Source organism: Setaria viridis, chromosome 6 (genome assembly GCF_005286985.2).
Source record: "Setaria viridis chromosome 6, Setaria_viridis_v4.0, whole genome shotgun sequence".
Taxonomy (NCBI): Eukaryota; Viridiplantae; Streptophyta; class Magnoliopsida; order Poales; family Poaceae; genus Setaria; species Setaria viridis.
This window is the reverse complement of record NC_048268.2, coordinates 25990958-26006470: the sequence shown is the minus strand read 5'-3', so window position 1 is coordinate 26006470 and position 15513 is coordinate 25990958. Positions and strand designations below refer to the sequence as shown.

The following is a 15513-nucleotide window of genomic DNA, read 5'->3' as shown; positions in this document are numbered from 1 at the left end:
GCGGAGGTGGGCGGCGGCGGCGGGGGTGAGGCGGAGGCGGAGGCGGAGGAGGAGGTGGCCGGCGGCGGCGGGGGCGAGGCGGAGGCGAGGCGGAGGTGGAGGAGGAGGTGGCGGCGCCGTGGGGTGGAGCGAAGATGGCGGCGGCAGGCGAAGGAGGCGGTGCCGGGCGGAGCATGCGGGGAGGGAGGGAGAGAGCAGATAGATATAGTGCGGGAAAAGAGAGAAGGGGTAAGGAGAGGAAAGTGGCATCCGGAAGCACTTTTAGCCCCTTTTAAGGCCTCTTTGGGGGCTAAACTTTTTAGCCCAAAGTTTAGCTATTTGTCACTTTGCCCTCCTGTTTAGATCCAAGAGCTAAATTTTGAGCTAAAAGTGCAAGACTAAAATTTAGTTCTTAGATCCAAACAGGCCCTAAGGGGGTGTTTGATACAAGGTACTAAAACTTTAGGAGGGTCACATCGGATGTTCGGACGCTAATTAGGAGGACTAAACATGAGCTAATTATAAAACTAACTGCAGAACCCCTATACTAATTCGCGAGACAAATCTATTAAGTCTAATTAATCCATCATTAGTAAATGGTTACTGCAGCACCACATTGTCAAATCATGGACTAATTAGATTTAATAGATTTGTCTCGCGAATTAGACTCCATCTGTGCAATTAGTTTTGTAATTAGTACTTCTAATTAGTATCTAAACATTTGATGTGACATGTCCTAACGCAGATCCGAACAGTCCCTAAGCCATACGACGCTTGTTATCATCTTCTTGATTGGTCGGTACTCCCTCCGTCAAAAATAACGCGCATTCGACGGTAACAGCCGCAGCGAACTGTGGGCCTTATGTCCAGTCGGAACCACGTGGAACGTTTCTGTCCTCTTGTTCGTCAACGGTCTATTTCTTTCTTCGTTTCTTTTTTGTTTTCCCCATTCCCCGATCTATTTTTCTTTATAGCCCGATGAGCGAGGCACTGTGCGCCGCTTGGAGACCGGCGCCAAGCGGCGAAGGCGCCGCCGGTGCCGCCTCGCTCCATCCCTTCCTCTCTCGCCCCTCGCCCCCTCCTCCCCCTCCCTTCCTCACTCCCTCCTTTCTCTCAGATCTAGCGCTTGTGGAACTTGAGGGCAGCATGGCAAGCGAGGGCTCCAATGGCAAGGTGAATGGGAGTACTCGCCGGGTTCGCCGTCCGCCTGCGTCGTGCAAGAGGCTGGAGGGGATCGAGCGCTTCCCCAACTTGCTATTTACTATGCTAGGGTTTTTCCAACCCCTCGATTCGCAGAGCATGGAGGCAAATCAAGGTAAAGGGGATATCATCCTGCATGTGTTTTGGTGTGGATTTTTGTTTTTCTGTTTGATTTGATATGGTTTTGCAGGTGCTTTTTGTTCAATCCCGTGTGATATAATTTATAAGGGGGGAGAACAGCAATTTCAGGTGCATCCCATCTATCCCGTCTCTCTCCATGTTACACAGATTCTGCAATTTTTCGTCACTTTTGACTGAGTTGCTAGTCTGTTCAGCAATAAAACATAGATGACAACAATTTCCAATAGGCTAGCAGATAGACAAGTCCATGGTAATTAGAATGGTAGTATATGAATGATACCTCACAGGTTGTGGTAAGAACGAGGCAGTGGATTGATTGGAAATAATCTTGAGATGCTATCTGTTAATATGAATATATTTTGCGGTAGGTACTATAGGACAACATTGCCAATACTTTGTTGGGTTTTTAATTTTGTCTTGTATGTGTGGAACTACTGCACAAAAGAGGCTAAGGCTATTCATGATCTAGCAGTCTGAAGTGTCGGTAACATTATTCAATTATTTTTGAGGAGGAGACGAATACTGTGTATAAGCTATATTTTGAAAGTTCCTGCTGATGCAAATGTCAACCAATTAGAAATCGCGATCACGCTCCAGGAGCATATACTAGTGGACGTGGTCACCCAATCCATGATAGTAACCATGAATTTCACTTTTTATACACAGATCCTTTTTCTACTTTAGCAATATATATATGCTGCCATGTTTTTGAAGTTTTTTATACATGAATTTCAAAGTTATTTATATCTGGGTCCAAAGTTTTTAGTATATATGTCTAAAGTTTCTTTTTTTATCCAACATGACATGAAAGATTTTTTGGCATACCAGTTTAATGATGTGAATTGAGGGATTCAAACTTTTTTTATCTAACTATTTTGATATATTCATCATTTTCTAGGTTTAGTATCTTTAAAATTTTTTGCCCAAAGTTTTCTATAGACATGCACTTCTAAAGTTCCTGCGCATCTGCAACCAAAGGTTTTAGTTAGTAGAGTTACAGATTTATAATGTGCCTTTTAAAGCTTTTGAAGCATAGGAAATTTTTGGATACGAGATATAAAATTTAATTAATTATTTATATTTATTAGGAACAAAATGTTTTAATATGTGACTTAAAAGTTACTGCCATGAGTAGAATTTATTTAATTCAGAAGTTTTCATATTCACGTAATCATATTGCAGGATCTTGAGCTCAAGAAGGCGAGGGTATGTCATGTCTTTCTTGCCTTGACATACATGCTCTATATCTATTGTTGTCTTTTTTTTTTGAACGAATGGGCACGGGACAGTGCCTATTTCATTGATAGAGTAGGTTATTACAGAAGTGTTTCAAAGATGTTAGTCTTACGCGATTACTCTCTAGATGAAAAACTCGCTAAAGTTTTTGCCCCTGCTAAAATCCATGTACCTGCTTCCTCCTTGATTTTGGCCAGCAGTGTGGGTGCTGCCATCTCTTGATGGTTGAAAATTCGCCTATTCCGCTCCTTCCAGATTTCCCATATTATCAGCAGCGCCATAGAGCATGTTCCCTTCCGAGAGGCTTCGGTCCTTGTAGTCATGTTTATCCACCATTCCAGGGCATTATCGGTTGGGGACCATTCCGAGGGTTGTATGCTTGGTTGCGACATCTAAGTGGCCACTAGGCTCCATATTCGCTTAGTGTATCTGCACTCAGCCACTAAGTGGTGTGCCGTCTCCTGTTGTATACGGCATAAGGGGCATGCATGGGAGTAAGGCCATCCTCTTCGCACAAGTCGATCGGCGGTCCATACGCGGTTTTGGAGGATCAGCCATGCGAAGAACTTGCACTTCGGAGGTGCCCAGCAGTGCCATGTTGCTTTGTAGTGTGGTGCATAAGTGGATCCCAGGCACTGCGCCTTGTATGCCGATGCCGCTGAATATTTTCCGTTGGACGTGAATTTCCATCGAATTGTGTCTTCCTGTTGTGGTTGCAGCTGCACCATTGTTGCTAGACGCCAGAGTGTTACAAATTCTTGGAGGTGCCGCGTTGTCAGTCCTTCGTGAATGTTTATGTCCGCCACCCAGCTATTGTCATATAAGGCTTCTGCTAGTTTTCTATTCTTTCCCCTGGATAGCGCATATATGTTGGGCGCAATGTCCTTTGGCCTAGCTCCTTGCCCCCAGGCTGAATGCTAGAAGTTTGTTTTGCATCCATTACCCACTGTGATCGTTGTGCAAGCCGCGAACAGGCGATGATCGGAGTCGTCACATGGTATCCCCGTTCCAATCCATGTTTTTTGCGGTGACTCCCACTCGTGCCAAATCCATCGCAGTCTCAACGCTCTAGCGAATTTGTGGAGGTTTAGCACTCCTAACCCGCCATTTTCTTTTGGTAAGCAGGATTTGATCCAATTAACCTTGCATTTGAGCGTTTTGTCTCTGGCCCAGAGGAATCGTTTCCTTATTTTGTCTAGTTCATCTAATACTTCGGTTGGTGCTTTTATGACGGTTAGCAGGTATAATGGATGCGCGGAAAGCACCGCTTTGGTGAGGCAGACCCGTCCTGCTTGGTTGAGGTTGCGACTGTGCCATCCGGAGAGCTTCTGTGCTGCTTTGTCCATTAGGGGCTGATAGTCCAATTTCCTTAGGCGCCTTATCGCAAGTGGTAATCCGAGGTACCTTAATGGGAAGCCTGTGCGAGCAACCGGCCACTCTGAGAGGATTTCTTCGAGGTCTACATTATCGCAGCTGATGGGAGCTACAATTGTCTTTTGTAGGTTTGTTTTAAGCCCAGTTGCCTCTCCGAAAAAATTCAATAGCTTTGTTGCGTTTGCGACGTCTGCTTGTGTCAGTTTTATGAATATGACCGCGTCATCAGCATACATGGAGATGCTAGTGCGTGGTGTACGCCCTCCGAGCTTGTTGAGTAGTCCCATTTCCGTCGCCTTGTGTATTAGTTGGTACAGCGGATCTATCACAAGGATGAAGAGGAAGGGGGATAGCGGGTCTCCTTGTCGTAGTCCTCGCCCGTGTGTGATTGGGTCGGACGGGATTCCATTTATCAGGACTTTTGAGGTGGATGTGGCTAGTAATGCAGTTATCCAGTCCCACCACCACGTGAGGAAGCCTCTGTGTTGCATTAGTTCGAGCAGGTAATCCCATCGGACAGAGTCAAAGGCCTTTGAGATGTCCAGCTTCATTAGCAGTGTCGGCGTTCTGTGTCTGAAATCATCGCGCCATGTTCCGAACGTACAGGAAGTTGTCATGTATGCTTCTTCCCTTTATGAAGGCGCTTTGGCTTCGTGATATCAATTTCTCCATATAGGCTGGAGTCTTATTGCAAGAATTTTGCTAATGATCTTTGCAATGGCGTGTATGAGGCTTATCGGACTGAAATCCTTGATGCTTTCGGCTCCTTCCTTTTTGGGTATTAGAGCGATGTTGGCTGAGTTAACTAGATTGAGGTCCTTGCATCTGGTGTTGTAGAAGGCGTTTACAGCCGCTATGACATCACTTTTGATTATGTTCCAGCATGATTTGAAAAATAGACCAGTGAAGCCGTTCGGTCCCGGCGCTTTGTTTTTGGGCAAGTCAGTTATTGCGTGTAGTATTTTCTTGTTCGAAAAGGGCTGTCGATTCCGGTTAAATCCACCTCTGGGAATTGTAACTTGTCCCAATTTAGATCTTTGGTGCGAGTGGTTGGTGTGGACATCACGCTTTCAAAGTGATCTTGGATTATCTGCTGCCTGTCCATGTGAGTTACAGCCCAGCTGCTTTCTTTCTTTAGTCGTTGGATGAAGTTTTTTTCTCTTTCTAGCATTCGCCTTGAGGTGGAAAAACCTTGTGTTAGCGTCGCCCTCGCGCAGATAGGTTATCCTGGAGCATTGTTTCTTCCTTGCTTTTTCTATGGCCGCCCATCCTAGGAGCCTTTTTTTGAGCTTGCTACGCAAGTCGTGTTCTGGTTCAGTGAGTGTTCTTGTTTCCTCCGCTATGTCGAGGCGCAGGATAGCTGTGGCGGAACCGTCCAACTTAAACTGGTTTAAATGCGCCTAATTGCTGCCGACGCAGCAATTATTCGAAACGCATTTAAAACAATATAAATCCGGTCGTCCGTCGAGTGTCCCTAGGACTCCTCGAAAAATCCACGTTGTGTTTCATAGCCATACATCAGGATAGTATCCGCGATGGGATAACATCAACAAATATTACATTTTTACATATATAAAAGGTACGAATTATTACATAGATTGAAGCAAACTTAACAGTGCAGTGTTAGACAGAGTTCTAAGATTTAAAACATAAACAGTTCAGGAGGAGATGAGCATTTAAAAACTTCTTCTTAAGGGTATTGTCAGACTCATAACAATACCCTAGGGCTTCGGGGCTTCCTCCTCTGTAGACTCCTGCGGAGCTTCTGAAAGATAGCCACAAGGGATAACCCTGAGTACGGGGTACTCAGCAAGTCTTACCCGACTAACCAATATAATAGCTTTCTTTGGAAGTGTATGCTAGCTTTTTGGTGTACTTGGCTAACACAACTTTTGCCGAAAAGCTTACTACGAGTGATGCCTTAGTTTTATCTTTTATTTGGGTTAAGTTATTACCTAACCATTCTAGATGATGAGAAAAGAGTAAATACAACAATAAGGTATTTAAGCCATGCATCACTTATTTATCAGAAAGGTATATAATTCAGGAATTTACACTACGATGCTCAACAGTGATCAAGTGCATTCATAACCGAGAATTGCGGCGATCCAGATCAATTTACATCCTGCAGGAGAGTACCCTGATCACCAGCTTTATACGACTGTCCAGATCGTACATAACGACCTTTCGATTAGCAAAATCAATGATTGTGAATAAGACTACCCGGACCCAGGGACGCACCCTCACATGGGACCCCACGTCTGGCCCGATCACCATGTGAGTTTCAGGCTACGCCCCTGCCAATCTCCAACACGTCAAGCGCGGGTACGAAGTAATCATAGAGTTTACTAACCTACTGGGCTTGACTGGTCCCATGCCCAGTAAGTGATCAGATGCTTATCACTTGATCAAAGGTTAAGACAACGAATTGGGCCTTAACCAAATTAATCTAGCAGACAGAACTACATCTCTAGCTTCTGTCCGCTTCTCAATTTCCAAGTTATCTTTTCATAAGCAACATGTATGACTCAAAAGTTTTCCTTAAGGTTGGTAAACCAAGTATGTAAGCAACTAAGCAATTCTAGACTTGGGTTATCTACTAAAGGGTTGAACAAGTGGCAAAGATGTCCTTAACACAAGGCATGATCATACACAAGAATAGGTTTCAAGCAACTCCTAGACTTAGTGCATACATATAGCAAATAACCGATAATTGGGCACATGAAATAATGACTCCAAAATAGATAGGTATAAATGCACCGGGGCTTGCTTTGTTCGCTTAAAAAGTTAGTGTTGTCTGGCGGGTTGGCTTCACAGGGGACTAATTCAAAGACTTCTTCGAACTCCGAAGATCCTTCTGAAAATTCCAAATAATCTCCTTCTGGTGCTTCGGGATCTATAGCACAACACATGCAGGGGTTAGGAATGCCAAATTTTGAATAAAAGACTATACAACTTTCCTTCATGATAAAGTTGCAAGCCAACAAGGACTATACAATTTATCATGATAAAGTTGCAAGCCAACACACAAAAACCCCAAAGATTAACCCACAATTTTTATTTTCTCACCTAATCCTTACTTAAGGCCTTTCTTTTATTTTTAGCAAAGGTTATAATTTTCTAACTTGAAAACCTAATTTCCTATGGGTTAAGAATAATTTGTGATTAAGAAAATGTTATTCCATATTTTATGCATTTTATAAAGATTAAGTATTTATTTAATTACCTTAAAAGAAAGGCATTAAATAAATACCCAAACTTTTATCATTTTTCTAGGGTGTAAAAATTTAAATGCATAAAGGAAAATAAAACAAGCCTAACAAAATTGGTTTCACTAATTTTGGACACTCGTAGAAATTTCTGTGATTTAAATGGTGAAATTCGGTTTTAAACTAATTATTCTATAAAGGAAATCTAATTTTCCGGAAAAACACCCCGGAAAACTTTTCCCACACAGCTCGACTCTACTCTCTCTCATGCGCGCTGGGCCCATGGCGCGGACCCACTCTTCTCCTATTCCTTTTTACCCGCCGGCCTTTTCTCTCCCTGACGGGCCCCTTGGGCCGTTTTCTTTTTCCTATTCTCTTCCTGGTCCGATACCGGCCCAACGACCCTTTTTCTTTTTCCCTCACCCTCGCGAGCGCGTCTTGCCTTCCCTCCTGGGCCTCCGACCCTTTTCTTTACACGGCCGTCCGCGCCCGGCTTCTTGGGCCTCCGAAGCGCCAGCCCAACAGACGCCCGCGCCCTCGGCCTTCTTCTCCTCCTCTCCTTTCTCTCTGCCGCGCGGGCCCAAGCTCCAGGCGCTTCTTCCTCCTCCCGCCAAAACGCGCGTGCGCGATAGGGGGCGGCGCGACTCGCCGGCTGGCGCCCTACCGGCGGCGGGACTAGGCCAAGACAACACCTCTATACCTTCACGCACCCGCGCGCGGCAACAGTTCCTCGGGAGATGGCAGGAGACATTCCCTCCACGGCGGCGGGCGGCGGCACCTTCGGCCGGTCGTGGCTACGCACGACGACGGCACAAACTACTCGAACAACTGTTACTACACCATCCTGGCATCCTAGGGACCTGCCTAAGACTACTTAAGAAGGAAGGGAACCAGCGCAAGGTGGTGCTCACCGTGAGCGGGAGGCGCGGCGACGGCGGACAGAAACGGCGGCGGTTTAAGGTGTGCCGGCGGAGAAGCTGGGCAACAAGTTGCTAGGGTTGCTGGTGGGGTGTGGGCGGAGGTGTGGACGGAGGGAATCGACGGGAGCTGCGGTGTGGCGGTGGAATTTTACCCGGCGGCGGTGGCTTGGACAGAGGTGCTGGCGGAGGTAAAAAGACGGCGGTGAAACGGCGGCGCGGGAGCGGTAATTATACGAACGGTTTACCGCGCGCATGGGCGACACCGTGGCCTACTCGTAGGCTTGCGTGGTGAGGAGGTGGCGCAGCCGTTGCGCTGGCGAGCGACCGAGAGCGGCGGCGGCGACACGTCGAGCTCGCTCTGTCACCGCTCCTCTTTCTTACCTCTGGCGCCCGTGACTTTAGAGCTAAATTGCGGTCAATTTTCAATCCAACGGTCCCCAAGTGCCTTAACCGAAGTTGTAGATAAACTTGAACCCTTCACTTTTTATTTTAGCTCTGACCCGAGATAATCATCAAACCATAGTCGAATTTTGAATTGTTTCTCGTGTTTGTCTGAACTTTACTGAAATCGACATTCAGTTCGTCAGACACTCGAGGTGTTCATTTGCCCGACTTAGTGATTCATTTTGGTGGTCCAAATCCTCTTTCTGTAGTCTAACTTCTACCCAATTGTGTTCTACCATCTTCAAGGTTTCCATTTTGCCCAAAAACACCTACCTCTTTTGATCTATATTCTTCTGAAATCCAATTGAAAGTCGGCCACTCACTGCTGTCTTCAGACTTAGCTATTTTCAGTAATGCAATTACAGTGACGAGATACTAACTTTAGGCCTTTATTTGAAATAGCTCCCTCTGCTATTCTTGATCAACAACACCCAAATCTAGGAGTCCAAAGTTCATACTTCAACATGGTATAGTTATCCTGATCCACTTACTTGAAAAATTCATCAGAATTTAATTTCCAAAATGGACTCCGAGGCTGTTTTCTGAATTCCTATTTTCGGACGATGAACAGTAATTTCAGTTTTCCAATTCCTTTCTTTGATTCTTTTGGGATGTTTTGGACCAGTTCTGCTCCAAATTCTTGATCCTTAAGTTCTAGTCACTCTTACACTTGTATTCCATATTTTTGCCAAATTTTTCTAAATTTCAAATTCAAAATTCGAATTTCAGCCAAATTTAACCCGAATTTGATTTTCGGCCAATTTCTTTTTCTTTTCTTCTTGACTTGCTTCCAACTTTTCAAAGTCAGTTTAATGACTTAAATGGCAGGTGTTACAATAACTTCTTGGGCCATGTGTATTTTTAACTGTGCATCCGAGACGTGCAATCGGCTCCATAATCGCAGTGCTTGGGCTGTTTTGTGCAGCTTGTGTCCCAGTCTGTGGAATGGTTTAGTGTGGGCCGTCGCCTTTGACCATTCCTGGGCGACTACCTCATAGAAACCTGGTAAGCGCGGCCAGAAGTTTTCGAATTTAAAAGGCGTCGGCTTGCGAGGACCAGATTGCTGTGCCAGTAGCAAAGGGCAGTGATCCGAGTGCGAGGAAGTGAGAGCGTGGAGGACATGATCGTCGAATTGTAGGTCCCAAGGTTCATTGCAAAAGACTCGGTCGATTCGCGATAAGGTCGATCGATGCCTTGCGTTGCTCCAGGTGAATCGCCTGTTTTGTAAGTGTATTTCTTTGAGGCCGCAATGATTTAGCGTTGCTCTGAAGCTCCTCATTAGCCTCCGGTTTAGGTTGTTGTTATTCTTGTCTCTTGCGCTGTATATTAGGTTGAAGTCGCCCAGTGCGAGCCACTTGGCGTCGTCGTCAAGTCTCATGGCTCGTAGGTGGCGCAGGAAGGCAGACTTCGCCGAGTGTCGTGATGGGCCGTATACCGTCGTGAGTCGGAAGTGCAAGTTACTGTGTTTTACTGTTGCTGTTGCTGAGATAGAGAAACGCCCTGTTTGGAAGTTCTACATGTCGAATACCCTGTCATCCCAGAGGAGGAGGATTCCGCCCTTTGTGCCTGAAGCCGGTTTGTATATAAATTGATTTAAGCGAGGTCCCCCTAGAAGGTTTGCTAGGGCCACGTCAATATTTTGTAGCTTCGTTTCCTGCAGACATGCTATGTGGTATGTTGTCGTCGCAATAGTTTCACGGACTGTGAGACATTTAGCGGGTGCGTTTAGGCCTCTCACGTTCCAACTCATTATTTCAAAGTTGTCGATCATCTAAGTGATTTTTGGTGCGCTTGCTGACGTACCGGGCGATTTGCGGTTTAGGAGCATTTGTTGCGGTAGTGGTGCTGCGTCTCGTAGAATACTGATCACGTGGGTGCGTTATGTGGTAATCGGAGGTGCTTTTTGCCGCTGGATCATATCCATTGGCACACTTTGTCGCTGTAGTAGCTATTGTCCAAGGTTTAGGTTGATAGCAGTCAGGGCATAGTTTGTAGTTCGCGAGTTTTGCCCGAAGGTCACAGCCAGTAGGGCTAAAGTAGAGTCCTCCCCGAAGGTCGCAGCCAGCAGGGTGAGGTACAGGAATAGGAAGTACATAAAGATAGCGATACATGTAGCAGTAATAAGACACTCGGTGTTGATGCAGTGATGGGATGATCATGTAGCTGCTTGGTCCACCTGTTGGAGCTCTCCAACGTCGTCGCCTGCCATCTGTAGAAGTGCATCGTTCATCTGGTCGGCAGCGTTGTCGTCGAGGTCGAAGAGAGTAGTCATAGCAGATATGATGAAGTCCGGTAGCGCCCCCTAAAACATGTTAAGGAAATCCTGCAGTACCTGCTCAATTGGCGCCATCTCATCATCGCCGACGCCTAATTTTCTCTAGAGGTTTCGCTGCACGCGTTCAACGGCTGGCATGACTGGCTTCTTGGCCAGGCGCGCGCTCCGCCGCACCTTACTCATGTCGAAGGTGCGACCCCGGCGCGTGCGCTGCGGTGGGGGCTGTAGCAACGCTGGCGGCGGTGGGGTTGCGAAAAGGTCATCTATTTGTGGGGCAGGCACAGCGGGGCAAATCTGTGGCCTTGCATCAGGCGACTGGTGCATGGGCGTGTGTTGTTCTGGATTGGAGATCCAGTCCGCTGGCCTTACAGGATGGGTGTCTAGCGGGAGGTAGTAGGCCTCATCTAGCGGTTGCGGTGAATAATGGGCCCCGCTGGTGGGCTTGGCGCTCTTGGTTCCAGGCGATGGCGTGTTGAGTCCAGCTTGGGGTGTTTCGCGGGCCATCTCAGTTGCGGCCCCTGCAGGAGGTGCCGCAATTGCTTTGGTTTGTTGGGCCTGCCACGGCCCAGCTGGTAACTGGCCGCGCACCTTCGACCGCAGCCCTACCGTTGCGCCTGCTGAGACGGCCTGTTGTGGTTCGGGCTCCGCAACATGGGCCGTGGCTCTCTGGGCTGCTGCCTGCTCGTGTTCTTGGCCCATGTCGCTTGTGTCTTCTTCTTCCGCCTCGATGCACAAGATATCCAGCGCCCGGTCGACATCTTGAATCGTCAGTGACGCCGTCGACGGAGCCGGGAGCAGCGCCGCCCGCAGAGTGTTGAAGACTCGCGGCAGTGGCACCGGATCGGACCAGGCCTTTTCCCCTTGCACCGCGTCCTCGATGCCAAGGCGGTCAGCGAGCCAGCACGCTTTGCGGATGTATTCATCGGCGTCGGTGTGCCAGAACCGCTTCCTAGCATCCAAAGTGGAAATGTCAGTCGTATCAGGTGCCTCGATTACCTGCTGCTGCACGCAGTTCTTCAGCGTTGTGGCTTGCACCACGAACAGGGCCTGGAGTTGTGACGGAGCTAAGTTGTTTAGCCTCGGATCGCCGGCTTCATGGCGCCGTTCGTGCGGAGGTGCGTAGTTGCGTCTTGGGGGGGATCTTGTGCGGTCACGGCGCGCCACGCCCGCACAGCCCCAGTAGTCATCGCCGAGCTTGCGCCCCTGCCCTGGGTGGTCGTAGTCGCCGTTGTCGTCGTCATCGTCATCTCCGCGGCGGGAAGGCCAGACAAATGGTCGGTCGTCGCAGGGCTGTCGCGCCGGCCGACGCCTGGTGCGGTCATCTTTGTCGTGCGGATCTTGACGGGCGCTCACACCGCGCCTGCTTCTGCCTTCTCCATCGCCGCCCACGGCTCGGGCTCCGTGCTCTGCTCTAGGGGCGCCCATTGTCGCACGCCGTCCCCTGCTGTGATCAGCAGGGTGTGAATCCACGCCAATCGGTTCCCGCGGTGGTCGAGGCAGGCGCGCCGGAAAACACGACCTTGCATCCGGTGGTGCACTGTCGACGAGGCCGTAGCGCCATTCAAAGCGCCGTCGAGTCGGGATGACGCTCTGCAGGTTATCGATGGCTTGCTGAAGATCGCGTGCCGTCGCCGAGTAGTCCTCCAGTAGTGGCATGTGGATGAAGACTTCATATCGGGCCCTTTGCTGCCATGACAGCTACGGGGGCTCGGCCGAGACTGCAAAAGCTGAAGACTTTGCCGTTGGGTTGTGGGTGAAGGCGAGCCATACCTTCTTCGGGATCTCGCTCGGGTCCACCGTCCAAGCCCAGAGCTCGATATGCCTAGAGTCCGTCGGTTGGAGGAGGTCGGTGATGATGTGCTGCAGGGCGCACTTGTGGCCGATGACACCCTCGACAATCTCCGGCGTCCAGGCATGTGACGGGATGCCATCGAGGCAGAGGCGCACCCTGTAGAAGATGCGGAAGCCAAGGGCGTGTGTGAGGCTCTGCCATTAGCATAGGCAGATGTGAATGCCCGCGCCTGTGAAGCGCCCCCGGCGGCGTGCCTCCGCCGCGTGCTCCGCTTGCTCAAACCTGATTAGGTATGGTTCAGGCTGGTGGAGCGTGACGGTGACGTCACCGGGCCGCAGGCGGAGCTCTCTGGTAAGGAGGTTGGCGATGTCCCGAGCTCCGGCATCCGGCGGCAGGTGCAGCGCCCACAGGACAAGCGCGCAGGCTTCCCAGTCCCGCGCATCATGCTCAAGGTGGAAGGAGTTGGAGACGAACACAGTTTCTACTTCTAGCTGCGTGTGAGGGTCTCCTATTGCCATTTTGAATGTGGTTTTTCTTGGCTCAGATGGAGGATGGCGGGCAGCGAGACTGGAGCATGGTCGCGGCTGGCTATCGATGGGGGCCGTGCGGCGTGGTTCTGCAGGGATTGGTGGCGTGTCGAGGTCTGGGCGTCGTTGGTCGGCGGGCGGCTGGCTGGAGCTCTGGCGCGCGGCTGTGCTGGTGGCGCGGCGCCTGGTTGTCATCGGGTTGCTGGCGTGGTGCGAGTTGGCGGCCCGCGTCTGGCGGGTCTCTGTTGAGGTGGTGCCCGCGCCGCCCTGCACTCGCGCTCTCTGTGCCCGAATCGCCGGCACTGGAAGTAGCGCACGGGATCGCGGCATGCCGAGGCGAGGTGGTCTGGGGCGAGGCACCGGAAGCAGCGGCCCTCAGTCTCGCGTTTGAAGGCGAGCAGCGCCTTCGTTGGGGGCCTCCTTGAATTGCTTCTGCGGCTTTGGTCACTTCCGCCATCGCGTCGCGGCATCTCGGGCGGCGCCTACTGCCGCATCCTTCGACGCCTCACTGGCTGCCAGTCATGGCGCACCAGATTGTGCTGGGATGGTTCCTGTACTTCGCCGTACCAGGGCCCTGAGCGTCGCGCCGCTGACGTAGGGTCTTGAATGCGTCGCGGAGCTGTCTTATCGGTGATATGCATGCTGGTAGTTTGTTTTAGGAGCCAATAGTATACAACCAAATTCTCCCTCCTATTGGTTTAATTTCGTTGTGCAAATAGTTCTTTTCTTGGATGCTCCCATGGGCTGGTAGTTAGTTTTGCAATGTGAATATGACAATCGCTACTTTTAGTTTCTGTTTGACCATGCCATCAGATTCATTGCTGTGCAGTTTTGGGTAGCAACAACTAAGATGAGGACTCAAGGCAGTAGTGAGGAGTGTATCATACTAATAATACTTGAGCCCAATGAGGTTCTATCCCTGGGAAAAAAAATATCATTGCAAATCTGTATGTCTCTAGCATTTGTAGGTTACAGAAGCTTTTGTTCCATTTTATCCTGCTGGTCCATGAAATTTTTGTAGGAGTAGAATTGCAAGGTTACAAGGGTAGGAAACTAGGAACCAACTATCATTTTTCCTAGGAATTAGAAACACATAATCCATGATCCATTAACATTTTTCTACTTATGCTATATAATCACGAATTTCCACTTTTATGGCATGCTGTTATTTTTTAAATTTGTTGAATACATGATTTCAAATTTCTTTATTTTCAAGTTCAATCCTTCTGGTTTCTCATTAGAAAGCTGCAGATGTAAAGCTTTCGATACACAAGTATAAGTTCCTGTATTCTTAGTACAAATTTAGAAAATTCTTAAGCTTGTAATTAAATTTATGTATCTTAGATGCAAAGTATTTTCTGCATGACTTAAGATTTTCAATTTTCGAGTAAAAAGATTCTAATATGGAGGATGAAAGTTTTGGATGTGGAATATTTCGTATGCAATTTTAAAAGTTGTTGACGCCAGATTTTGACATGTATGAAATTAGCGTCAGGAAAGGAAGAAATCAGGAGATGCGGCAAGACATAGAGGTCACGGTTGGAAATCGGCCGATTGGTGCTACAGTCGAGGATCGGCCGATTGCCCTCTGATGGTGGAACTCCGCCTCGCCCGACCCCTGAGTCCTGGGGTCGGATGCGCCCGACCCTCCGAGGGAGAAACTCCGCCTCGCCCGACCTTAAGTCCCAGGGTCGGAGTAGTCAGAGCCCCCGACATGTGGGCCGTAATCGGCTGTCCCTTGCTGATTGGAGTTGGTAGAAATCGGCCGATTAGGAGGCTGGAGCAATTGGGCCGGTATGGGCTTAAAGTGGCTTATGAAGATAAGAAGGGAGTCAGCCCATGAGAGTATGATAATCAACTCCAGTACGAATCGTACTTGTAAATATTCGTTTTCGTTTAAAATTAGAGATAGAGTTCTAGTCGGTTAAGGAGTCGTTTCTAACAGGCTATAAATAGCCACCCTCGTAGATCTGTAATCATCATCAAATCTATACAACAAACTACTATTTCCTCGTACTTACTTTCAAGCAGGCGACTTCGCCAATACTTTTCCTCTTTTCACGAGTTCATACGGGTTGGCAGGGCTGCATCAACTTGATCTCCGGCCGATTTCTGTAAGTTCCGTTTATCGAGTAATATCTAAGCTTTAACTTCGGGCGCATCGCTGTCGTTTCGTTTGGATTTATTCACTAGTTATCGATATTCACTAGAATTCTAGGTTTTACCTGTTATTCTAGTTTTATCACCAGCTATCCAGTTAGGAATTGGAGCTTTCGGCTTTCTTGTGCTTCGGTATTCAATCTATTATTTTACGCATAGCCGATTTAGATCTATTCCTAGTGTTGTTACTGTAGCATTGTTCAGATTACTCCAGTAGTCTTCTTTATTAACGCTGCCCGGTAATTGGCTGCATTAT

The 15513-nt window shown here is 48.5% G+C and overlaps 1 protein-coding gene across 14 annotated transcripts in view; it reads left to right on the top strand.

Moving 5' to 3' along the window:
- The first annotated feature begins 905 nt into the window (after positions 1 to 905).
- The window catches only part of LOC117860339 (uncharacterized), a 33225-nt gene continuing 18617 nt past the window's right edge, over positions 906 to 15513 (top strand). For 3 of the 14 annotated variants that reach the window (XR_011898500.1, XR_011898508.1, XR_011898499.1), the window contains exons 1-3: positions 929 to 1294; positions 1370 to 1428; positions 2503 to 2526. Coding sequence is in view for 2 of the 14 variants with exons in the window: in XM_072294491.1 (XP_072150592.1) it covers positions 958 to 1294; positions 1370 to 1428; positions 2503 to 2526 (420 nt within the window). In the remaining 12 variants the exon portion in view is untranslated. Of the gene's footprint in view, positions 1295 to 1369; positions 1429 to 2502; positions 2527 to 15179; positions 15212 to 15513 lie in introns of all 14 variants that reach the window. The other 11 variants (XR_011898503.1, XR_011898498.1, XR_011898502.1 and 8 more) reach the window with 11 other exon arrangements.